Source organism: Oryzias latipes, chromosome 14 (assembly GCF_053564925.1).
Source record: "Oryzias latipes strain Hd-rR chromosome 14, Olatipes_Hd-rR_3.1".
NCBI classification, from domain to species: Eukaryota; Metazoa; Chordata; class Actinopteri; order Beloniformes; family Adrianichthyidae; genus Oryzias; species Oryzias latipes.
In genome coordinates, this window is record NC_136250.1 from 29,191,763 (window position 1) to 29,219,094 (window position 27,332).

The 27,332-nt window shown below is 42.2% G+C and overlaps 1 protein-coding gene across 2 annotated transcripts in view; it reads right to left on the minus strand.

Annotated features, from left to right (window-relative positions):
* The window catches only part of tmem132e (transmembrane protein 132E), a 476,675-nt gene that overhangs the window by 44,096 nt on the left and 405,247 nt on the right, over positions 1-27,332 (minus strand). For both annotated transcript variants that reach the window (XM_023962717.2, XM_023962716.2), the window contains exons 4-5: positions 24,403-24,595; positions 8,352-8,495 (exon numbers count right to left, since the gene is read on the minus strand). In XM_023962717.2, the coding sequence (XP_023818485.1) occupies positions 8,352-8,495; positions 24,403-24,595 (337 nt within the window). The remainder of the gene's footprint in view (positions 1-8,351; positions 8,496-24,402; positions 24,596-27,332) is intronic.

Below are 27,332 nucleotides of genomic sequence, written 5' to 3' on the forward strand. Positions count from 1 at the left end.
GGAAAGGTTGCCATGGCCACATCTCATGGAAGCAAAAGCTACGGACTAACCTTAAAGCACAGCACACGGAAAACAAACAGATTCTAATCCAGGGTCTCGCTCTACAATGTGATCAGCGTAAAGAGGTGCTTTTTTTACTTATTTCAGTGAGGCTGCATCAAAGGACTACAAACGGTATTTTGGTGCAAAGATTTGAGATTTTCAGGGTTTTTTAAAAAACAAAAAAAACAACAACCTTTTTCTTCATCTCCACACAAAGCTGCTTGACCCGTGTGTGGTAAAGGTTCCTACAGGGCGGAAGAATAGCCCAGATGCCGTCCTTGTTAGTGCACTTCACAGCCTCTTGTTTGCAACCTCTGCAAGGTCTTTGCTCTGAACTCACAAAGCATCTGTCCAGTTATCTGCGTACATTTTACCTCTTTCCGCCTTCTGTGGTTCCACTAAAGGAAGACAATTTTCGTTTTCTACCTTTGTGCAGAATTTTGATGCAATCCAATTACCTAGATCCTCTGCTGCTGCTTTTTCCTTGTGTTAATGCAGGCATGGCTCCAGCAATGTTTGTGCATGCAAATGACTAATTACAGGGGTGTGGTCTTCAATGGGTGAGAAATGGGGGAAAACAGAGGGAAACGAGGTCATGAACGTACAAAAGGGAGGATAGCTAAAGTCTGCACTAATGCATGTGTACATTTGAACCTTCAGTCACGAGTTCTTTGCATCTGGCCCCTGCTGTTTTATGCAGCGTCTGCTCCAGCAGGCCACGCTGTCCGCTCTCACACACATCTCTGCAGACGGCAAACACAGCCAGCGCAGCAGGCGTCTCCCCCATGCTTCAGTGTCAAACCCCTCAGTGCTGTGTTTTCAAACAATTGTCTCAGAGTTTATTATCAGGTGGAAATTTGTCCTGGAATGAATTACCGCAACAGTTTGTTGGACAGAAAGTCCATTTGGGTGAAATGCATGCGTTGAATCCTCGCTGATGACGCCGGGACTGAGACCTGAATGAAGCGGTGTTCAAACGAGGAGTTCATTTAGCTCTGCCGACTAAATGAGCCCGCTCCCTTGTGACTGTTGATAGTATGATTGATGGTGATGATGGGGATGATGATGAGAGGGACAATCATCTGCAGCTCTGGGAAGCTGGGAATTTAGACTTTTTTGTGTGAATGTGTTAAAGAAAAAGTAATGTAATGAGATGTCAGTTTTTGATGTTTGTCAGATCCATTACAGCTGCAGAACTAACTTTGTGGAGTTCAGTTTGAACTAGAATTGAGGGTGTACTCAGACCGGGAACATCGTTTGGTCCAGACTAAGTCCTGAAGCTTGGTCTGTAGTCAGACGGCCGTCAAGCAGACTTCTGACATTTGAACTAAGTCTTGTAAACAAAATCATGACTAAAGATCTCTTCACTCGTTGCCATGGAATTATGAGGGCGGGGCTAAGCTATCGGAGACAGAAATGATGGAAGTCCTGTGCATTGCAGTCCTTGTCGGGAAAGTTCACAGATTCAGACTCTACATTTCACTGACCAATTTTAAACGTCTGTGTCAGCGTCAGGTTTAACACTTTTTACTTTGGCTGAGTCACACTGCAAGGCGGTTGCCAAGACAACGTCGGCTATGAAGTTACGCTGATGAGTGTTTATAACATATAGATTGTCTGGAAAATGATGAAAAGCAACGTGTATCACCTTAACAGTTCTGTTAATGAGCCTGCATTCATCGCTCCACATGTCAATGAGTTTCTGTGTCTCATCATTGTTTTGAGAGAATTCTGTTATGGAAGTTACAAGATGGCTTTTCGGGTGACGTCCCAGCAGCGCCAGACCCCTGACGGATAACGAGACGCAGAAAAGCATGTAAGAAGTGTTTTCAGCCACTGTAAGTGAAAATAAATATTCTAAGAAATTAACAGTTGGACCCTTTTTTCTGTTTGATAACACAACAATCGTTGATTTATATTTGTCCACGGCTCATCGGTTCCTTCATTCCTACTCTGTTTACATCACATGACAAGCAGCTATGGTGGCCGTCTGGGTCCAGTTGTTCTGCTCCACTTTTTACAGTCATTCCAGTTGTAAACTGACCAATCAGATGTCTCAATAAAAGAAGGCGGAACTTGCTGGCCCCCACATCCAACGTTCAAAACCTCAGACTCTTTGTGGTCTGCTTTCAAGTGGTAGGGATATAGACTTCTGAAACACTCACTTCTGACTGGCGAGAGTTGTTGCCATGGAGACGTTGACCCAGACCAACTTGGTTACCAACTGGCTACTAATGATGTCGCCAAAAATGATGACTAAATTGATTTCATTTGGTTGGAGCTGGAAGTAATAATTTTTTTGGGTGACCTCACACTCGCCTCCAGTTTTCTATACAGTCTATGCTAAATGCATGATCCCACTGGAAGTGCCTCCTAGCATAGTTGTTCTGAGCTCTTCTTGACAATCTTTGGACATCTTCTAAATGCTCGCAATCTGCATCCGAAGAGAATATTAACCATCCAAGAAATCCTCTGAAGTGACGTCCTACAATCAGTAATATTATTTACTTCTGTAGATTCCGCTTCGAAATCTTGAAAATTGGCCAAAATGGGTCAAAAGAGTCCTAATTAATCTGCATGGTCAGATTCCTTCAGGAGGTTTTTAAAGCGCTGCAGGAATGTGTACGCTCCCATTTTCCTTATATCTTCTGTTTTATCTTTCTTCCCAATGCTAAATTTGGATTTGCACTAAAGGTAAATGTGTCACACAGACATGGAAGTGAAGCATGCAGGAACGAGCCTTCAGCAAGGTACTGTATGCGTGCACGATGTCTGCAATCATGAGACGCCATGTACAGACGCAGGGCCTTTTCTGTGGCTTCAGATGCCTCCCATGAGTCATGACGCTCCAGAGGGCGATGATCATTGGAGAGGAGGGCGCCTTGATGTCCACGACGGTTGGCAAATACCCTCTACCCCCTAATGCACGTCTGTCACACATTTATCCTAACCCCTGCCCTTACAACTACATGACACACAGACTCGACCGAGCGAACGACTGTCCTGTCCGCTAAGCCCTTCATGGACCGCAAAGCTAGGTTATTTCCGAAGAAGAAACAGCGACGCAAATAAAAGATGACGATAAGGAAAAATGACAGCCTCACACCTATTTTTACTCCTGAAGCCTGTGGGCTGGCGAATATCCAAATAAAAAATGTAAAATATGTCTTTACTCAGAAAAAGTCAAACTATTATTTGTATTAATTCCATGTGCAGAAGAAGCAGCAGCTTTTCTCCTGCTTTTAGTCTCAGCAGTTTTTGCAAAAACATGCTCAACCGAGGAAAACATTCTGCCATCCCTCCGTCAATGAAAAAGAAAATCCACGAGTGAGAGAAATCAACGCACACAACGTTTAGTTAAGAAAATTGTACTGAAAGGCAAACAAATTGATTACAATTTATTTCTTTTTTTTTTCAAATCAAATGATTTCCACAAATACGCCCCCTGTGAGCAGGTGTTCTAGTCGCTTCGTGATCTTCTCCATGTTTCCGTTCCGCAGAACTCAGAATCAGGATTCATGGAGGAACAATCCGATCCTTCCAGTTATTCTGAGGTGTCTTCAGGTGTTTGGACTGTTTTTCTGTTGGAAGTGCGAGACCAGGCTTTCTGACACTTGGTAGCACGTTTGCCTCCAGAATGATCGATAGACGTCATTAAACCTCCACAGATTAAAGACAACAGTCTGCTCCAAGAAGGATGAAACTTTGGCCATCACTGATGGAGAAGTGAAGCAGGTGCTGGTATTTAACTATTTGGGATCAATGATCAACTGGAAGGGAGGTCGTGACATGGATGTGAAAGCCAAAGGAAAGGCAGCAGGGAAAAAGTGCTTCAACTGGTCTGATAGACGGATTAGATTAGATTCGATTAGATTCAACTTTATTGTCACTGCACATGTAGGTACAAGACAACGAAATGCAGTTAGCATCTAACCAGAAGTGCAATAAGCAGTAAGTACAGAATAAAGGTCTATAGTATGTACAATAACTATACAGGTAAGTATTATGGACATAATTTACAGATATTAATACTATAAGCACGATATACAGATAGGTGTACTATGAACATACTATTCAGATGCCAGATGCCAGACACTATTCGGATGCCAGTTATTGTAAAAGGTAAGGTGTATAAGAGGATGTTAAGGCCTGTCCTGATGTACAGTCCAGAGGGGGACAGCATGGAAGAGGAACTGGTCAAAAGAACGGAAATGAGGACGTTAGGATGGATTCTCGGAGTCACATTGAAAGAAAAGAAACAAAATGAGGAAATACGTTGGAGAGTTGGAGTTGTATGGACGTGTTCTTCAAAAAGAAGATGGCCAGCAGGCCAAACAAAGGAGGCAGAGGTGTGTGGACGACGTAGTCGAGGTCAAAATGAGAAACGATGAGAGATGCTGAGCAGCAACATCTGAAGGACCTTCGACTCACCACACAAGATGTGAATGACCATAAAAAAAACAGATTAACCAAACCAATGTGGCTGATTCCTCTGTGGAGAGGGAGTAACAGCTTGAAGGAGACAGACTTAAGTAAACTTTACTTTGTCCCACACGATTATTGTCTTGAAACATGGTTAAGATGGACAAAGCAAACTCCAGGAAATGTGCTGAGCTCAGTCTTCATCTTGGCATAGTTGCTGGTTTGAAGTCTGTTTCATTTTATTACAGTAAACGTTGTTGGGTTTATCAAAAGAGGACAACCAACAGTTTTACCTTCCAAGGGAATAGAAGAGCAGAACCATTTTGTTTGGTGCAAACAGCTGCAACAAATCCAGACTGGCTGCGGCTCTTTCATTCTGCATTCTGGGGCTGCTTTTATTGAACTGTCATGACTCATGTATTTCCTGAGCTTGAAGGGCTCATTTTAAATTAGCCGAGAACGTTCGATGGCGGGATCGGCGAAGCAAGCCCACTCAATATTACACGGCCCGGCGCCTTGTCTTTAATGGATCATGAAAAATGATAAACGACATGCTGATGCCGACCATCTCAATGCAACACCTGCTCTTTTGTATTGACACTGCAATACAAAGCAGCATAACTCCACTCCCACCTCCTCCTTAAAAAACAAGTCTATACAGGAAACATATTGATCTCAAATCTGTTACCAACCTAATTAATTATTTCATTTGCACTCCTTCAGGCGTCTGACTCTGATAACTGGTACAGAGTGATGTACAAGGTGGCGGGCGGCGTGTGGAGCTGTTAAACGCAGGGTTGTGTCAGTATATCAGTGAAAATATACTGGACATATTCTGCTCTTTTAAAAGGAGCAGGTAGTTTGACGGTTGCGGCTCGGTGGTGGCAGTCTGTAAAGTCTGCAATCAAGTGTGCCTCACTTGACCTTCAGGAGTGGCAAAATGGCAGAAAAAGATTTCATTAGTCTGACTGGTGGAGATGGTCAGATAGAACACATCCATTATTCTTTAAGCAGAAGAAATCCATTTTGGGGAACAAAAGTGGAAGGCGATAATGAGCCTGACAAGTTGATTACAATACGACTTGGTTCCACAGATACATCGCCATCGAGCCAGACACTCCAGCTTGGGTCAACACTTTTACGGAGTCGTTTGGTTTTCTCCATATGCCCCATCAGGATGTCTTTGTTCTTATGAAATGGTTTAGAATTCTACTTAATGTATTAGGAAAAGTTAGATATTGTATATTACATGATAAATAAAGTAATGTATAAAAGGCCAGCACGCTGTCCCATTTCAACCCAATAATGTGGCGTTTCTATATATATATTTATTGAAAGTTGCGGAATCATTGTTTTATGTTTCTATTGAATGTTTTTTTTTTAAATCACGCTTAATGTGACTCGTTACTTATCTAAATACATATATTTTTTTTAATATAGATGTCTGTACTTCTGAGTTCTCTATAAACTTTGAGCAAATGTATTAGTTGGAGGCTTTAAATAAGACCTTTGGGGTTTTTGCCTCATCCTGTATTTAATCACTGTATTTACTTTTCTTTCCTATAATCTTTTATTTTCTTTAAATTGTACAAAACAATCAAATTATATCAAAATAAAAATGAACTGTTAAGGAGTTATCCATCTATCATCCATCATGTATGTTAATATACCACTGATTGTGTATTAAACTGACACACCGCCATTGTGTGAAGGTGTCCTGTAACTCATTAGTCTATTTGCTTTTAAACTCAACGGGTTGACCTCACTGACTTTCTGCAGCAGGAGCATATTACAAACATGTCACATGGTCTGCAAAGAAAAAGCTGCAGTTCAGAGAAGAAGTTCTGCTCCTGCTTGGGAAATCCACCACAACAAGCAGAACCCAGAAACTTGAATAAAAATAACTTTTCTTCATCTGTGCAGAAACTGTCAGGACTCCTGGAGCCTGTAGAGCAAGAATCCATTGGAACAGAAAACACCCAGACAGAGTCTGTAACCGCTGTCAGTCACTGCAGTTGCTGTGGTTACATGCTTGAACATCCATGACAGCCTCCTCTGCAGGGAGGGGATGCGGAGCACATCCTCTTCGTTCTCACAGATTCAAAGATCTTCCATACGTCTGAGGCTAAAACACCGGCACACACAAAGACAACTAAAACTTTTGATAGCTTTAACACTCATTCATGAAAAGGTACAGTTGTTTAGCCCGTTTTAGCTCTTTTAAAGTGTTTAAGACTTTAAAAGTAGGCTGTTTCTGGAGTTATTTTAGCTTTTGCACCACAGAGGCAAAATATGGGGTTAGAAAGGAAACAAACCTACCTAATAGACTTAGTGCCAGTTTGTTTGGATAACCCATTATAAGGACAAACGCATTTCAAAGTGCTTTATAAAAAACATTAGATGGAACAATTAATAAATAAACAATTACGAGAAAGTTAAAATAAAATGAATTTAAAGCTTACAGGGCCTATATCGTCTAAAAAATAACTTTCTGAGCTTTTAAGTTTGTTATAATATTTAATCCTCACAAAAAGAAAGGTTTTTAGAGTATTCCTTTAAAGACCAGCTCCTCCCAATCCACCAAAACGAGCGGGTTTTCACAAGAGGACGTAGACCAATGAAGAACAGCCCCTTCCAGGAAGAGTCTCTGCTGCCAGCTCCGCCCCCAGGCTAGCATACACACGCAATTTCTCCATGGAGCTAGCAACGTTCGGCAAAAACGCTTTAATTCTATATGCACGTTCATCTTTGCAAAAGTTCAGATGTTTTTTTTCGCGTGCTAAATGCAGACACGCTGCTAAGGCCGACTCCATGTTGACATCATGAAATGGGCGGCACCCACAAGGACAGAAAGGCAGAGCTTCAGAGATCGAGTTGGTTTGGTTCCAGGTTGAAAAAGAACTCATGGAAATAACTAATATTTAATTTTTAAAAATTGTTCTTTTGTGTGCCAAAGCTAATATACTTGGGATACATGGAAATTATCATATACGTAGATATAGTTTACTATAAAATGCATAAGAATAGCATGGCATAGGCCATTTAAGTTATAATGCAGATGTAAATTTGAAAAAAAATAACATTCAAATGCAGGTGAGAGAACGGTGGGTTTAAACAGACTAAGTGTTTCAGATGATCTTAGGTTACGTTCACACATCATCTGCAACACACGTTCAAACACCAATTCAAATGAAAAGTTTATGGAAATGCACGTCTTGGGCTTCTGTGTTCAAAACTCTCAAAATAAGAAACCGACTTGGATCGATCAGGGACGCAGATTTGGTAGTGAGGTCTGGATGGTGTCCTGAGAGGAAAAACAGGATCAGTCCTAAGGATCAAAAATAGCCTGGACCACTAATCCATGCATCCAGAGAAGCCATGAGCTTTTTACGAGTCAATTCGACTTCATAAATCTACCTTTATTTGTTTATTTGTGCTGACTAAATGCACTCAGCCAGTCAGCCACATGCACTCAGCCAGTTAACAAACAAGACCTCAACTTTTGTTTTTGCCGGAAGACAACCGGTGCCGTTTCTGCATCCGGGAAACTCGCCGATGGATTTTCCTACAAAACTTTGCTGGAAAGTGTTGATGCGATTTCGCCTAAACACAACAGACAAGCAGAGCTCTGCAGACAAGGTGTCCTCTGGCGCAGCAGAAGGTGTGCCATGTCTAGAAAGCCCCTAATGGAGCTTTTACAGCTCCTTTGTAAGCCTTTTGAATTATACCTAGAAGTATATCAATACCTGCTGATTTTATCTGCAGCAAGAATCAAATCACGGCTACACCTGGAGCAGTCCAAAATGTTATTTTGGCTCTTTCTGTGTGTGCTGCTGTGAAAGGCTAAAGGGGATTACGTCAAGTAGAAGTACATCTCCTCACTGTACCTTTACAATGTCTTCATTTGTTGACTTGCACTGCACAAAGGCGGAGACGTCCGTCACTGCTCCATTCATCTCTATGGAGACCATTTTGACAGGAATGGCCACGGTGCGACCGGTCAGAATCGCTGTGTTGATAATCTCAGTGTCCTACGGAGAGAAAAAAAAGCATTCATGAAACTGTGAGAGGCAGAAAGTGATTTTTCCTGATATTTCATCACCATGGCTGATGTTCACATTTAAAGCCATTATCATCACCGGCCCTTTCGCCAGACGAGTGACACTCAGTGCCGAGCCAAAGCTCCACTCTGTGGGCTGAAATCTCTCTTCCTGCAATTTCAACCAACTGATCTTTTCATTTTGCGAGCATGTTTTTCACCGATGAGCAAATGGAAGTAACAAAAATGAAAGAAAAAGGCAAGTTATACCCCTTTAATCTTTGGAAAAACTCATTTGTGCTCCTGCTGCAAGGCTCAACTTTCAGGCTAAATAAAAGGCGAGACATTTACTGCACCACTGCACAGGCTTTGATGAATCTAACCTTTGTAGAATTTGAGTTTCTGTGCTTTAGAGTCAAATCAGCCACATTTGCCCCATAAAGTCCACAATTATTATGGAAAATGCAAGAAGAATTGTTATTCTCTTGGTGACATTTAGGAGGACGAATTTTGACCAAATTACGAAATAAATGTCTTTTTTATGTGACAGAACTTAAGTTACAACAGACCATTTTTAAAAGCTCAAGACGTTTTCTCACAGTACAGAATGTCACCATCTTGAATCTCCTACTGAGAAAATCAGAAAGGTTTTCATAATAAATGCTGCATGTACTTCTGGCAAAATGTGGGTTAAAGTTTTCCTGTGACCGATTCACTCATGGCAACAGATAAGGAGATTCTCTTCTCAAAGTTCTCAACATCCACCATGACTTTATCAACGTATTGGAAAGATATTGGAAAACATAAACAAAAACGTGCATTCCTTGAGTTGTTGAATGCCAGGCGGCTTTTTGCGACATTTTAGAAACTTTTTTTTTTTGGTGAAAGTAATGAAATGTTTGTTCGCAACTGTCGTGAGCACCTCTAAACCGTCTTAAGGAAAGGCTTGGTAAGGTTTAAACCTTGCTGACCCCTCACTGGCTCTCTGTCAGTACCAAGTTCGTAAGCAGCTCGTATTTTTTTTGATATTTTCACTTTTTTAAAGAAACATTATAAAGCTTCATTCACACCAAACACAATTGATAAAGCAGGGGCGTCCAGTTGTTAAGTCAATGTACAGATTTCCTGTGGCACGTCTTGAGCGTCAGGTGTGGTGATCTGGCAGCATCGCGTTTCGGGTCAAATGTAATAGCAGTCGAAGTAAGAGCTCTTCAACACGCTGTGGGATAAATTATTTACGATGAACTCTGTGTTGTTGAGTTCCTCAGGGCTGTGGTTTGGTCATCTCCTGTTTTCCTTGTCCGTTTTTTTTCTTGGACATAATTTTAGTAAATTTTCCTCACTTCTGACCACTGTTTTGATAATTATATGATGTTCTGCAGACACAGCTTTGGGTGGACCCATCGTGCCACATTTGGTCATTTGGCCAGGCTACCCAAACCTGTGCATTTACCCAGACTTGGTCACTTTAGATGGGTGCAATAACTTATAGCCCTAGTCCAAGTTGGTTCCCCGTTCAAGGACCAACCAGACCCAAGCCTGGTTAGCTTCTGAGATCAGGCACAGCTCACTTTTCTATGAGACTCACTTTTTTATTTGAGGAATTTTCAAAAGTCAGAAAGTCAATCTCAACTTCACAGTGACAGACATTTGCTTTTCTTTAAATTTAGACAACTGCAGTGAACATATAATTTCTGCAAAAAACATCCCGATATCGTCAGACTATATGTAAGTAAGTAAGTAAGTAAGTAAATTTTATTTGTATAGCACCTTTCGCAGACAAAAGTCACAACGTGCTTCACAGGTTAAAATATGTATACATACACATATAAAAACATAAAAACATAAAATATAAAAAGCATAAACCATGTAAAACAATCATCTCAAGCCCAATAAAAGTAGTTTCAGTTAAAATGCTTTGCAAAAATAAAGTTTTTAGTTGACTTTTAAAAGAATTCACAGAGTCCAGGGAACGTAGCGACAATGGAAGTTCATTCCAGAGTTTGGGAGCAACAACCTGGAAGGATCTGTCTCCTCTAGTTCGGAACCGTGTGCGAGGGATCATCAACAAGTTCTGATCCGCAGACCTCAGTGCACGAGATGGTCTGTAAGGTGCGATCAGATCACAAACATATGGAGGAGCTTGGGAATGAAGGCCCCTAAATGTCAAAACTAGAATTTTTTTTTTTTTTTTTTTTTTAACTTGTCCTGTCCAACAGCTGGGCAGACAGACGAGAGCTGAGGGCCTCTTGTGTTGGACATATTTTGCTTTAACAAGAGGGGTTATTAATCTTCTGACAAACCAAAGGTATGTCTGAATAAACCCCTTTTGTAATTGAGGCCAAACTTTATTAATTTCAATCATGTCTGAAAATCTTTGGTGTTGGACCAGACGGAAAAGGAAAGAGGGGAAGAAGAGAGAGAGACGCTAGAGAGAGGGGGGGTAGGGGGTGATAATAGGAGGGGAAGGGGGATAAGACCATGAAGCAGCATACAGCAACAAGTTTACTGGTTGTTAATCATTATGGTAAGGTTCAAATGCAGTACAAAAAGGGCGGGGCCCGTCCACACACACACTCAAATGTTATAAACACACCTGCTAGCTGCAAAAATGTCCACCTGTCGACATGTACACAAAACAGATAGTGTTCACACGCATACTTATGCCTTAAAACCAACTAGTGTGAAATATTTCAGTCATTCAGTCATGCAAGCTATTAGTGCAAAGGTGAGCTAACACCAGTGCTCAGGTGAGGTTTTATGTTCTTCTAAAATGGATGGTGGAACGTGAAAAGAAGGAGGGAGAGTGCCCAGCCATCCCCACCCCAAGACCCCCACCGCAGCAGCAGCGGCAGCCGGAATCCCCCCAACGCCACACGGGAACCGGCAGGGAACAACCGCCGCCCGGGCGACCAAGCCCGCCACCCAGGCCAGGGCCAGCAGGGCCGCCGCAAGGCCCCCAGAGCCAGAGGCCAGGGAAGCACGGAGGGAAAGAGAGCGCCGCCCCAGCCCAACCAGGAGAGCAGCCCCCCCCGCCGCGCCGGGAGAACCCAACGCAGAGCCCCACCGGAGAAGGACGCCCACAGCCCCAAACGAGCACCCCACCACCACCCAGGAGTTCCGGGCATCCCCCCGCCCCAACCCCAGGTACGAGCCAGGACCCCCCAAGGGAGACCCGCTCCGCACTCCAGGCAGCCATCCGCCCCGCCCACGGTTGGTCCAGGGAGGAGCGAGGCAGGGGGCCCGCCGCCCCCGCCCAGGAGGGGGGAACCCCGGGAAAAAAAAAAAGAGGGCCCACAAGGGGTGCTATAAATATGGCCCGACCAGGCTCGGCCACAGTTGGAAATTTGGCGGGGCCCAGCACTCAGGAGCAAGGACCAGAACCCACCCCCCAGGGACCAGACACCCCCGGCTCAGATGTAATGTGAACTCCCCCACCGCGCGGAGAGAGCACCGCCGGGCCCAGGAAGCCGGCACCCCGGGGACACGGCCGCCGTTGCAAAGGGGCCCGCACCCCCCACCAGGGAAGAGGCAGGGGACAGACGGACCCAGGTCCCACCTTCCTTGCAAAATGTGTGTGCGTGTATGTGTGTTTGAGATGGTGTGTGTGTGCATGTGTGTGTGTTTATGTTGGGATGTATATATTGAGGGGGGAGGGGTGTGTGTACTAAGGGGGGTGCAGTTAAAATTGGCGGGTAGGGCACTAAGGGGACATCTCCTGATTACTCACAGTGACGTCCCCTCACCCTCCCCACCAAGGGGCCCTAACTGTCTAAGGTGCGGTTAAAATTGGCGGGTAGGGTGCTAGGAGGACATCTGCTGCTTGCTGGCAGTGATGTCCAAGCACCCCCCCTACCAAGGGCCCTACATGTCTATGGTGCAAATAAAACCGAAAGAGGGGGGGCCCACTCCATACGGCAACCATAGGAGGGGGGCCACTGCCTAGTAAACCCCCCCCAAGGCTCATCGCAGGCTAAGCCCCCCACCCCCTCACCCTATTATGAGGTTATATGAGGAAGGGGGTAAGTTGGGGACAGCTGATAGACTGTCCCCCGGTGGTCAAACAGCTGTCCCCCGCCCCCCCCCCCCCCCCCCAGCAAGGGGGCCAGGCCCACCCAGCCCAGGGGCCCCACCCCCGGAGGCGCCGACACCCCAGGCCCAGCACCACCCCCCCCACACAGAGAGAGAGGAGCCAGAAAGCGCCGGCCCCCCCCGGAGCAAGCCCAGGCCCCCACCCCCAAACGCCGGCCCTAGAAGAGCTCTGGTCAGGCCTCGACGGGACCGAGGCAGCCAACCGGCAGCCAAAAACTAGAATTTTGTATTGGTAGCGGTAAACAACCGGGAGCCAATGAAGAGCTTTGAGGATTGGGGAGATGTGATCTCTTCTCTTGGTGCGAGTCAAGATCCTCGCAGCAGAGTTCTGGATCAGCTGCAGGCGAGACAGCTCCTTCTTATTCAGACAGGAAAACAGACTGTTACAGTAGTTTAGCCGTGTAGAAACAAAGGCATGAATAAGAAGTTCTAGATCTTCATATGACACCATCTTCCGTAGCTTAGAAATGTTCCTCAACTGGAAGAAACAGTTCCTGATCAACTGCTTGGAGTGCTGCTCCAGCGACATATCTTTGTCAAAAATGACACCCAAATTTCTAAGGCTGGGTTTGACATCCTGGCCAAGAGAACCCAAGTGCTGCTTAATCCCTGGTGTGTAATGTATGTACTGTATGTACTGTATGTAAGCTGCAGGACTGCTCAGTGTGTCATATCACAGAACGTTCAGTCTTAACGTCTCATAAAGTCCAAAAAGACTAATTTGTTGAGTACAGGGATAAAACTAATGATAAAAACTGAAAGAAATGACCCTCAAACAAGACAAACTTTGCCATCCAATCGTGTTTTTTGTTTTTTTACTTTACTGGAATGCAAACAGCCAATTTGAATACACAAAAGTACAAACCAATTCATTATTTCCTTTTTCTCCTGAAGACGCGGCTACAGGAGGATAACAAGTTTGCTTGTTCATTTGCAGGAAGAGGCCCAGGAGAGACGCTGAAAGCAGACTTCCTAAACCAGAACCAGTATATTTAAATTTATAATAATTTTAAGCCAGCATTCATCTTTGGGTTTTAATGAGGACCCAGAATATAAATGATGCAGCTCTCTTCTCTCTCTGGGGTTCATCCTAAACTGCAAAGCTCACAAATGTTTAGACACTCTTTCAAGAGAATCAGGCATTCATTCATGTGGTTGAGTTAAAGTGACAAAGAAACCAATAAATAAATGTAAACTTATATTCATTTTGCTTTGGTGGTGTTAAAAAAACTTTTTTTCTGCAGAGGTTTAATGGCAACCAGAGATACAGTTTCTTTTTTCTATACTGAAAGAAGTCTACGCATTTGGTGACCAGTGTGATGGCAGCATACCCTGCCACACCCACAACGAAAGAGGAAGTTAAGTCATCACAGCCTTAACCCTTGTGCTATCCTGGGCACTTTAACATTGGGAGTGGGGTCATCTAGACGGATGTACATCTCTAAAAGCGAATAAAAAATATAAATTCAAAGAACTAAACAGATAAGGAGCATGAAACAATTAAAATATCAAACAAGTTCCTAAACATTACACTGGTTTTTAAGTCGCTGCATTGGCTCCCTGTGCGTTTCAGGATGGATTTTTAAAATATTTTAATGGCTTTTAAATGTTTTTATGGTCTTGGGCCTTCTTATTTAAATGATATTCTTTTAAAATATGAACCCCACGCGGACCTTGAGGTCCTCTGGTGCTGGCCTCTTAGTTGTTCCTAAGGTGAGGACCAAACCTTATGGTGAGGCTTCGTTCTGCCATTACGGTCCTCGCCTGTGGAACAGACTGCTGTGGAACCTCAGGGCCGCAGAGACTGTAGAGGCTCAAGACCCACCTTTTTTATTTTGCTTTTAGTTAATTTTAACTGCTAATTTATTCTATTAGTTTTAGTATATTCATTTTATGCATCTTATTCTCAATGTTACGTTTTTATATATACATCTTATGTCTTTAATTTTAGCATCTTATCATGATTTTAGCCCGAGAGTTTCTTGAGGGGATCTTTTCTCTCTCAGGGCTTGCTGGCTCGGTCGGTGGTTGTTGCTGCAGTTGTCGCCCTTGCTGGGGCAGCTGGAGTCTAACTTTGCAGCTTCACGGCTGTGAAGTGGACCCCAGTGTTGTCCCAGTTTGGGTGGGCGCTGTGGCGATGCTCTTTTGGCCAGGCTGGGTCCTGGTATGAAGAGATTCCCAAATACTGTTTCCTCACAGCAGAGCCATTTTTAAATTATTATTTTTTTTAAATTAGAAGTTAAATAGTCATTGTTCAGTGTACGGGGGGTCATGGGTCGTATGTAACGGAGGGGAGGGGGAAGGGTAAAGGGTGGGTTGGGTTTTTACTGTAATATTGTGTGTTATTTTGTTTTAAAGTTAAAGCGCTTCGAGCTGCGCAATGTATGAGAAGCGCTAGCTTATTAATAAAGTTTGATTGATTGATTGAAATTTCAACTAAATGCTAGATTAAAAAGGTAGATGTTGAGGCTTCCTTTAAAAACATGAGGAGTCTCTTTGGTCCTGATGCTCTCTGAGAGGCTTTGCCACATAAAAAATGAATGAAGGCTTGCTGTTTGTTATATTTTCAAATTTTAGAAAAAAGCAAAAGGACTGCACCAGGGGACCTCAAGGTCCGCAAGGGCCCAGGACCATAAAAACATTTACAATGCAATAAAAAAAAACGTTCAAATTCCTTCTTAATTGCACAAGGAGTCAATGCAGCAATTTTAGGACTTGGATCTTACTTTTTAAGATATGCTACAATTTACGATTTGGCAAAAGAACCAAAAATAAAAAACAAGCGCAGATATTTGTTATGTCAAACTGAGTTTCAAAAGAGTCTCATTACCGGTCATTCAATAGGTACATTTTTAGAGGCTCGCTCTAGTAAAAGATATTAGGGAAAATCAACAATAGCACCTCCTCTACTTTTTCAGATGCTTTTTATGTATTTCTTGTCATCAGATTATGGGCTGAACTCCAGAGAACAATCCTAACTTTGGTGTTTTTCCACCACAAGAGACGCTGCACATTTCAACTGAGCTTCTTTGGGAACCTGCTTGCTTATCTGGAATGAAAACAGTCATCAATGCGCAGAGTCGTCATTTTATCCAATGACTATTTTCCGTCTGAAGCACTTTAACAACAACACAGGGAACAGCACAGACTCGTGTTCAGACATATGTTTGGACAAACGAGCTTGAAAAAAGATTTCATTGATTCATAAAACATTATTTCAACCTTTTTAAAAACAAGATTCAACTTTGATCTTAAAAAAATAAATAAAATAAACTAACAACTATTTTAAGGGTTTAAAATCGGAATAATATTGAATAGTTTCTGAGGTAATTACTGTTCCGTGTGCTGTCAGAAATGACTGTTTTGGAGCCCTCAGTCTTTCCTGAGCAGCGTGTTGAGGCTTTTCTGCGTGTGAGACCAGCATCCTCTGCTCATCTGCTCTTAAATCAGTGCTTTACATTTTGCCAGATGCACCTTTATGGATGCACAATGGGAGGTAATTTGCATTTGCTCTGAAGCCTGTGCAACACAAACATCTTATGTTTTTTTTTTTTTCAAACTGAACTCCTGCCGGCTTTGATGCTGGGAGTGAACATTACAACTTCATCTGCTTCACCTGCTTTCTTGCTTGTTCAGCTTTTTAGAGAAGTAAAAAAGTCCAGTAAAGTCAGTTTTTTGTCTTTGTGTAAAAAAGCAAAAAGCTCTGGGGTTCCTTCAGAAACATAATAATAAGATGACTGGAGTATACCATCAGCAGAAAAGTGAGTTTGTGTGATACAAGGAAACTTAAAACATTGAGGGGCCATAAAAAAGTTAATCTGATGTTTGTACGGTCAGCAGACTGCACACACCTCAGGCCTTAACCCTTTAACTGCCTGCTCAACAATATTCATTGATTGTGTGCATTACTCCCCTACTAAGACAAGAAGCAGCAGAGACTTTTTTTAATTACTTTTGTCTTGGTTGGGTAGTTAAAGTCTAAGTTATATGAATCCCAATGGGAGGTGGACCCATGCAGTTCTGCAAGTGTACACACTTAAACAGTCCCCCGGATTCAGAGGGTTGACAAAAAAAAAAAAATCCAAACGACACGCCTGCATCTCACCCACTTCACACTTCAAGTGTTTTCTACGACCTGTCGCTTGCAGAATGCTCATAGAAAAAAGAATGTGCATGAATATTTTCTCTCTACAGGTTCACTGAGCGGTCTTTGGCCTTGATATTTTGTGTGGTCTACCTGTGTGCCCAATAAAGGTTTATCCATTTTCACCTGCAGACACCCCAAACTCATCCGTTAGGACAGCTGGGACTAAGGCTTTCACTGAAAGCAGTGATGAGAGACCAGTGACAAACCTCCATGGTGAACATTACCGTGGTCCATGGAGGAAAAATACAACCTAAAAAGCTTCCATAAAAGTTAATTAGCGATTTAAAGGAGACACATTTCCTTAAAGTAAAAAAAACCCAACTAGTTTTAGTTCAAGTGCTGAAAGTCAGAAAAAAGGTGAATTGTCAACTAAATATCTAAATACTTCAATAGCTTATAGAACAAGAGTATGCCAGTAAATGATGCTCATGATCCATCTTGAATCTATTTAATGATATTGAATCCAAAGTTTCCCAATCAAGCCAGACGGTAGACTTTTTACATTTTTTTGGGGTGTTTTTTTAGATTTACTTCCCTCGACTTTATCAAGCTCTAATATGATTCTGTCTGGGTTTAAGTACTTTACATTATTGCCCTGGAAAACACAGACAGGCTTATAAAAACCCCTTGGGATGTACAGTTGATTTAAAAAATCCTAAATGCTCGTCCGTGGTAGGTAGTTTTATCTTGATCATCCCAGGTCTCTGGATACAGAATCAAAACAGACCAGACGCAGCATCATTTCCAGACTAATCTGTTTTAGTCGTCTGGTGGTTTGGACCTGCAGTAAGTTTGTGTGCTCTGGCTCAGTGTTTTTAACATTTTCATAGTATTTTGACCAGGTTTTTTAACGCACAGATAAAAACACATAAAAACAGGGAGGAAGTTCTGGTACTTGTTGTGTGGTGAAACCTTTTCCTGTCATTTTTATTTGCTTGCTTTTGTGTTGAAGTTTGTTTTGATAGAGGAAGTCTTCTCTGATTTCTGTTTGCAGGCTTTTGTGTTGGAGTTGTTTTATTGTGTTTTTTGTTGTTTCACCCCCATGGAGACTGAGTCCCAGATTGGACACACCTGGGTGCCACAACGCGACGTACACTCATGGGCAGGGTGAGGAGCCATGCCGGTGTGAGAGTATCCCCTTCCCTTCCAGTGGCACCTTCACTCGGCATGTAGCCAGGCCTGTCTTCTATGTGGCTCCCTGTCCCTGCTCCTGAATCTCTTGGGTTTGGCAATTTAGCCGGACCCCCCCATTTGGCAAAGGTAGGGGCCCGACGAATAGATTTTAAACTTTGGTAAACATTAAAAAAAGGAAAGAAATCTCCTTTTCCATGCAGAATTTCTGTCCTTGTGATGGAAAAAAAATCAATCACAATAATCAGACAGAATTCTTGAATGTTTTACAAAGTTTGACGTGGTTGTGTTCAATCCTAAAAACATTAACAGATCCCATTCATGCCTGAGACTATATTCTGGAAATGACGGATTGAAACTTCCAGGAGCCTTGTGGGGATAAACATTTCCTGAAAGGGTTAACTGTTTGACAGCATTCAGTTATTCCAGAAATGCTGATAAAGCAATACTTTCTGACTGGACTGCAGAGTTTCGTCATTTTGAGCGTCTCGGTAGGTTCCTAAATGCGCCGTTAAAATAATAAAGTCAGTTTTTCTGATTAGTCGGATAAAAGTGTCATCTCATAAATCTTGCAGATAACAGTACATTTTTTTCGTCATATTCATCATGTATTTTGTTGAAGACAAGCAGGTTTGGTGTAATTTACAAGACAATTAAAGGAAACGATGCATCACTGTTCATCTTTGGAATTAGAGGAAAGCTGGAGAGAGCAGGGGTGGACGGACGATTAGTGAGATTTAGGGGTGCAACAATAAATCAAGTTAATCGATGAATCGATTTCTATTCCTACCAACCAAATGATCTGTCAGAGGCAAGTTGTTAATCGCCCTACACCATTATAAAATCGTTTCAAAATGAAATAATTTGATTATATCGATGTTGAAAAATGCCAACTGGATTGAGACACGGTAGGTTTGGTTTATTATAAGGTAAACGCGACCATGTGCATCACAGCGGATAACACACATGTGATGCAGCAAAAACTTTCCATCATTCCAGTCCAATGTGTGGAAACACTTTGAATTTAGCAAAGACGAGTGAAAGAATGCCCCCTTTGGATTCTTTGGATGTGGAAAAACAACAGTGTCATCTCCTGAAGTACCCAGAGGACTCATCCATTGTGGACTGTGCGTCTGAAGGAGATGGAGCAGAGGGACGGCCAACCATCAGGAACTTTATGAACTGGTGTGATACCAATCACCGGAGTCTAAATGTCAGCAGAACCGAAAAGATGGGGATTGGCCTCCAAAGATGAAGAACGGTGGCCCATACAGAGAACGGACACTGACGGTGTCACCTCAACAAGAAACTGGACTTGTCCCATAATGCAGACGGGCCTGTATGAGAGGGGCCAAAGTCCCCTCCACCTTCAAACCAGATCCATCATAAACCCAGACTCAGACACCCCCGGTGTAAGAACGAGTGTCACCACAGGTCCTTTATTCCCACTGCCATCACGATGTACGACTCTCATGTGTAATGAGGTCATCAAAATTATGTATTTAGTTATGTGTTTGCTTGGTGATGTGCAGTTATTTGCTTTTCTCTTGAGCGTCTGTGCCGGATGAATGTCTCCTCTGTGATTCATAAAGTTCATTTCAGCTCAGGAACCTCCAGCGTTTGAAGGATTTGCTCTTTAAGGAGATCTCTCTGCTTCACAGTGTGGACGGTTGAGCTCAGTTCCAACAACAGACGCAGAGAACAGAAACTTGCAGCCGTTTTACAAGAAAACATCATGCAGCTCAGCTAAACACGACAAATGGGTACGGGACGCATGCAAATCCCAACTGTCAAGGGGAGCAGAGATATTAAGTGAACCTTATGCTACAACAGATGTGCCAAGCACAAAGTCATAACTGTAGCTCCAGCATGCTTAATGAAACTTTAGATGCAGAGGAGCAATAATTATGCAAATACACGACAGAAACACAAGATTTATAGGTCTAACGTAACTGGCAAACCTTATAACCTGTTGGTGCACAGAGTGTGCGTGATGGGATGTAAAGAAACAGCAACATTGAAAACCAAACAGTAAGATAGATTTACAGATTTAGTTATGAGCTGTAAGCTAATGACACATCTTCAGACAATCCCATCTGCTTGATGTCTACTTTCTTTTTTTTTTTTAGCTGCAGAATTTTTTGCATGAACCAGTGGCGGCAACACACTGGTCTGCGAGAGTTTTGCACTCAACTCATAAGATGCTTGACCTGCAGCACACCTCAGTGAAAGTGTGCAACCAGCGAAAAACGGTGGTGCTCATGAACCGCGATGGCGGCGGCGATCTTTGACAACATAAAAACAGCAAAACTCTCCATCAAATAAAAAAAAAAAACCTCCCCAGACAACGCGTCCACTCATCACACATATCCAGTCATCTGAATCATTTATCATGCACAGTCACAATGACACGGCTGTCAAAATACAGTCGTTTCACTCTATCACAGCACAGAATGAAGAATGATGGCAACTCAGATGCACCCAGAACCTCTTGTATGATTAATGTCCCTTTGTTTCTCTAATCTGTTTACAGCCCTCACTAATTACCACCTTTCAGGAGTAAGAGAGAAGAGACACTTGGACTTGTTTTGTACTAACAGAGCTGCTGCAGACAGTGTAGGTGTTAATTACTCGTGTTTGGCAATGACCATACGTCTATCTGCCACCCTATAGATGATAAAGTACACAAGAAATGTAGGAATTCACCAAATTCAAAACTTTACAGCCCAATGTTGGTTATAGCTTACCAGAAAATAATATAAAATCATCTCTGACAGGAAGGATTGGATTTATAACAAATTCACATATCATCATTCAGAAGTAACATCTATGATGGATCATGACATTTTTCAAAAAAATCAACAGAGCACCTTATATTACGCATGTGTGAATTCTGACCAGTAAACAGATTTTCTGTGGTACATGGTGCTCAAAAAACTGTCCCAAAGTGTAATACGACTTTGCTAGACCATGCAGCAATACGCTTGATGGGCTGTGAAGCATTATGGGTACTGTAGTCAAGTTTCTATTGACTGTACATGAAGCTAAGGGGACCCATTCCTCCGGACGTTCCAAATTGGAACTACCTGCTGGCTCCAAGTAGCCAAAATCCCATAAACAGCCGTTTCTTTGATCTGCTACTTTTTTTTTTTACATGTTCTTGATAATCCTAATTTGTTTCTTGATAATGTAATTTGTTTCATGATTTTTTTTTCTTTAGCTTCAATAAAACTCGGCGGTACCCACTGGCCCCCACATCTAATGTTCAAAACGTTTGAAAGATTCTCCCATGCCCACTTTCAAGTGGTAGGGGTGTGGTTTTCCAACAAGCCACTCTTGATTGGCAGGTATGGTTGCCATAGAAACAATGACTCAGAGCGATTCAGACCGACTACTGCTTACTGACGCCGTCTTGCCCTAACATTGTTGCACACATATGATGAGAAAATGGCGACTGAATCCGTTTAGTTGGAGCCGGAAGTAAACCTTCTTCTATGGGGGACGTCACACTCACTCTGTCCAATTCTGTTCAACAATCAAGGATACAAACTCGCCTTCAACATAATGAACTGAAAAAGAGAAAGTATTGTTTAGTATTTTATGTGTTTCAACTGAACAATGTTGAGGGCAACTGTCAATAAAGTTTGACTTATGTATGGTGTTGATCTCTATGTAAAACATGAATAAAACCATGGTTCAGTGGAAAAACTTCCCATCCACTCTTCTGTTCACACACATTTTTCAGTACCAATGAAACAAGTAGAATTTGCTTTGATAAGATTTTTAAAAATTGTTTTGTCCTGCCCTTTCAAGACTAATTAATTCATGAAATTAGCAATAATCACTCAAATTAATTTTATTGGAAATGATATGTCTTAAATGAAATATGTCTTAAAATGAACAGGGTTTGCTGAAAAAAAAAAGTTTTATTTCAGTAATGTAGGTATATTTATACACTTTTTGCCAAATAGATTCTATTTTAAGCAACAGTCTAATTACCCCTGATTCTAGACAATAGTCAGATTAAAGTAAGACTAGAATTACAAAATCTAGGATCAATTTGTCTTCAGAATTTATGCATATGAGCCAAATGAAACTTTTTATTTTTAAGTCAACAGCGGAACTCACTAGCTGGCAGAGGATTAGCTACAGCTCAAACAGCACGCCGGCACAGATACGGCTGATGTAGAAATGAGACATTTCTGTAAAGAAATGTACAGAAACTGGACTTTTTCTGTCCAAATGTGAACATCTGTAAAGGGTCAGAGGGTCAGCTTGCTGAAGCAATTGTGAAAGGAAAAGGATACTTTAAGGAGGACCGTTGACGTGTTACCCTCCAGTGACTTTTTTGGGCAGTTCAAATACCTACAGATCACTTTGGGGGAGGATTTTTAAAGACAAGCAGCAAATGATGACAAAAACAGCTCGACTAATTTGAGTGTACACCCGCTGTAATATAATTGGCTGGTCCTGCATGAAAAATATAGATCACGGCCTGTAATTTTACCGTTAGAATTACAGGAACCTGCATAGCACCTGTCAAACAGTCTCTGTTTGAATGGATTGAGAGTAGAAAAAAGGGGATATTTTTATCACTTTTTTATTGTTCTTGGGGTGATTTTCAGTGGACTTTCTCGTGAAGCAGCAGTGAGCCCTCTACCCAGATGTTTTTGTGGTGATTAGCACACATGTTTATCGTAGCTGGTAGCTACAAAGTGAAAAGATAAAAGCTCCTAAGGCCTGAAACCCCTCCTGCCATCTGTTCCACTCCAGGCAAACCGTTTTCTTCCTCACTTCTATTAGTGAGGTTGTAGAAAAACAACTGAAACAGAGTCGCAGAAAGAGAAGATCAGAATTTGACCCAACTGCAACATCAGAAGAATTTCAGTCTGCTTTGTGAGAGACTCAAATCTAAGGAGGGAAGCTATTTTTTATGGTAGTTTGTACTTTCTGTTGTGTTACCAAACCTCAGCTCTTACCTTCCTAGTCATTTGTCTTAACTGCCTTTTGTTGCTTTTTAATTTTTTTTTGGAGCTCTTGTTTTTTTTTTTGTTATTACTTTAATTTCTGTTCCAAATGACTGAATCTGAGAACTCGACTGAATGTGATTTCTCCCGAAGAAAGTGGTTTACTTCCAGCTGCAACCAAATTAAGTCGATTCAGGCGCCATTTTCTCATGAAACAGACACCGCCGTGTTGGAGCCAGACGTCGTCGGTAAGCAGTGATTGGTGGAATTGGTCTAAGTCATCGTTTCCATAACAACCACTCTTTCCCATCAGGAGTGAGCTTGCTGGAAGGCCACACCCCCTACCACTTGAAAGTAGGCTACACTAAATCTGTCAATCAAACATTTTGAACGTTGATTCTTGGGGGCCAGCAGGCTCAACCTACTTTTATTGAGGCATCTGATTGGTTAGTTTATAACTTGAATAACTTAAACTACAGAAAAAACTAGAAGGAGCTTCATTTCCAGAAGAAAACGCAGGGTTGAACTCTATATTGCTGAATGAAAATGAAACTTAAAGGGTAATTATTGGCACCAAAAAAAAGAAAAGAAAGAAAGAAATGATCAAAGTTGACAATTAATAAAAGTGAAAACAGCACAATAACAATAACGATATTTTTGCGAAAAATGCCAGCGCCGGGTATCGAACCAGCGAGCTTCTGCACCACAGAAAGAGGCAAAGGTTTTCAAGGATCCCCCATGTTTTTCAATAAGGCAAACATTCTGGAAATCCTGGAATATCTGGAAAAGTTCAAGGATTTGAAGGACCAAAAGTCACAGCTGGAAAAAGCTGAAAGAGCTGAAGATTTTATTAGTTGAAATGTTAAAATAGCTAAAAAATTGTAGGAGTAAAGCGTCAAAAAATGGCGGAATATACTAGAATAAAGAAAGAGAAACAGGAAAACGATGGGTTGAAAGCTCAACCAAATACAATACAAAAAAAAAGGATTATCAAGAACATGGTAAAAAAAAGGTTTTGATCAAGTAATAGCTGTTTAGTTTTCTATAGAAGTCGTCTTGGAAACAGCGGGTACTTCCTGTTTAGAACGCCAAGGGGAGGGACCACTCAGTCCAGTTCTCTTGTACAGTCAGTTGGAGTTACAGATGTTGAATCAATGTAAATAATAATTATAAGCACATTTCATTATGTTAGATTTTCAGTAGAATATCTTGTTTTTTTGGATCTAACAAATCAATTTCTCCTACTGTGGAACCAATAAAGTTCTATCCATCCATCCATCCATCCATCCATTGATCTTTTATCTTTAAGCTGTTGCCCACTGCTCCACAACCTGGAGGAGACTGTAATGTTTTGAAAATCGTCTACAGTAAACTTCCAAACTCCTGTTTTTTCCATGGGGGGCCAATGTTCCACCTTGTCTTCTAAATATCAGCTGTGATTTTCAAAGAGCCCCGCATTTCTTCATGTGTTTCTAGAGGAAGAGGGGCAGCTTCGTTTGGCTTTGGGGGTAGAGTGGATTGAAGGTAACTTTTTTTATTATGATTATTTTTTTATCACTCACCATGGCCAGAGGGATGACAGCCTGAATATCTCGCTGCACCACGGTCAGCTCCGTCACCACCTTCTCTGAATCGGACTGCGGGCTCTGACCCTTGTAGTCGATGTTCCAGTTGATTCTTCTGGTCACGGAGAGGCTGGTGAAGTTCTCCATTTCAAAGTCCAGCTGCATCACCTCCACGTTTCCCAGCACATCCCTGCAAAACCAAAACAACTGTCTCTCAAGGAAGGACATTTTTGAAGAAAAACACCCCAATAACAATTGATTGTCTTGAGCATTTCCTGCCGACGCTTTTCTACTTATTCTCCGCTCAAACGTTGGTGAATCCTCCATTCGTCTTAAGATGCTCTTTACTTTAGGCAGTTCAGTTCTGCGGCAGCTTTTTCACCTTCATGAAAGATTTTGAATTATTTTTCATAATTTCATCAATTCTATTTGTTGAGTGGGAGTGCTAATGCACAAAGTGAAGGTGGGAATATTGCTTCACATAAAAACCAGTGTCCATAATGGATCAGCACATTAACTTCATCTTTTCATCTCCTTGTCTTTTCATTTCATGTGAGCACAGAGTTGTTTCATTCAACAGCATATTTTTCCAAAATTTTTATTCCTAAAAGCAGCAGATCAGTTTAATTAATTTTTTTTTTTTCATTTCAAATTTTCTATTAAATGTTTAAATTATTTTTTGGTAACCTTTGAGTCTTATAGAAGAATTTGCAAATGGTTGAAACCCGTCTGTGTGGCTCTTCTCCAGATCAGGACAGGCCTCACATTTCCTTAAGGAGCCACTTCAATGAAAATTGGGTTTTTGGTGTTTTGGCATTTTTCTGATGATGCAGGACATTTATCGAGATAATTCAGTTTAAAACTAAATTTCAGGAGTTTTTCTTTCTTCAGATTGTTGTGAATCAGGAGCAGACGCAAAAAATGCTGTTAGATAAAGATCGTATTTGTGACGTAAAAACGCGCTAGGCGGGCCACATTAAGCTCCCTGCTCTGCTCCATTCTGATGCACTTGCAGACAAATAGACCCTTAGTACAGCGGGAGAGCATGTAAACAAACAGCTCTCAGCAAAGGAAAGGGAAGGGGGATGGTGTTGCCCAACGCCATCAGTACAGCCCACAACTCAGAGGCGAATTTCTAATTTCTAACTCCTGCCGCTCTGCAGCAACTATGTCCAAGAAAACCACACAGATTTTTGTTATTTTGGCTAAAAACGGCATAACCATAATGAAAAAAACATCTGGGAAGACTTTGAAAATAGATTATAAGATGATCGGAGTGAGAATTTAAGTCTTAGTTGTATGCACCCAAATGGAGGGGGGGGTCATTTGTATGAGTTCTGTGGGTTTTGGGGTTGTCCGGGGCTGGGAAGGGTCGTAAAGAGAAGCATCGTAAAAAAGAGCACAGCTAAGTCTTGCAGTTCCCTGGAGGTTTGTATGGCCACCTCAAAGGATGTCAGGAAAACGGAATGTACCATCGTCGTGCGTGTTTTACGTGAAATGTTAAGTACTTAAAGAGATGAATAGACTTGTGATGTTTGGGTGATGCTGCCGTACGGTGTCCTTACGTCACATTCTAGTCATAGAAAAAGAAATATGTACGACACGCCTGTGTCTGTGTTGTTCACCACGACCTGCCGCCCGCAGCATGCCCGTAGAGGAAAGCTGACGTGAACATTTTAACTCTACGTGTTTTCTGCGTGGTCTACTGTAGTAAGTGCGGGTCACCTGCAGGTTTGACAACCCCGTATCCACCCGTAAGGACAGCTGGAACAAAAGTCTGACTCTTCCTCACATGCACAGATTCGTCAGAGCTTCCCTGTTGCCGTTGGTGCCAGAGATAAATCTTCTTTTCAGCCAAGAAGTTTCATTAGTGCTTTTGTCCAGACAAAAATTAAACACCGTCCTTTTCTTTTCTTTGATGTTTCCACTTATGCATGAGGCTGTGCAGAGGTGACAGCCCTCTAATGGCTTTGCTGCTCACTTTGATGAAGTTGTCATATATCATGAATAAATCACAGACTGTCTATAAATGAAAAGGGCTTCTCGTCAATAAACAATCACCGATCCCTAATCTCACAGGCGAGCGTTCTCCTTCGATTTGAAGGCCTCCTCTGCGAGGAGATTGACGATTTTGTTCCGCCTCTCTGCGGTGACAAAAGCGGCAGAACTTCTGTTTAACTTTTGCCCGACGAGCTACTAACTCAAAAATATCAGTTTGTTTTGGAGCTCCGTGAAGAATAAACATATCTGCATCTGGGTTTTATGATCACAAAGCTGCCAGTGATGCAGCTCTGAAAATCCCACATGGTGGTCCCATAATCCTGAGGAACGACAAGCCTGACATTAAACCGTCTCACTGGTGGCAAAGGGGCAATTAGTTCTGGAGTCACCCCACCCAGATTTCACCTTTAGCTGACAGTGAGGCGTTTGCTGTCGTCTCTTCAGAAACCCGCCCCGGCGTTCAGGCAGCGACGCTTTTAATGAAAGCAAGATCAGAGTGTGTGCGATTCTCCGCCCACAAGAGGTTCCTCCCCAGGAACACGGGGATGAAATCTCAGCCTATTTGTCTTGACATCACTCAGTGAAAACAAACACCCCCGTCTGTCTGTGACGCGCCGAAGCTGTCATCTGCGCGGACGGATGCAGTGAGCGCGCTCAGGTACAGCTGCTAAAAAAGACTGCTCTCTGTCTGGTGCTTTGGGACTGGAGGGGGGGATTTTTTTAAGCACATTGTAAAATTAAGCAACAGGGAAATGACATTTGTGTATCACTTTTCATGCACAGAACCAGACTGGACATTTCAATACAACGTTTGGAATCAAAGAAAATGTAAATCTTTGCAGAGTTTCTGCTTCAGGCTTTTCCTTTTCTGTCTTAATCCATTTCCAGAGAACCTGGTGCATCTAACACGGCTCTTCTGCTAATAT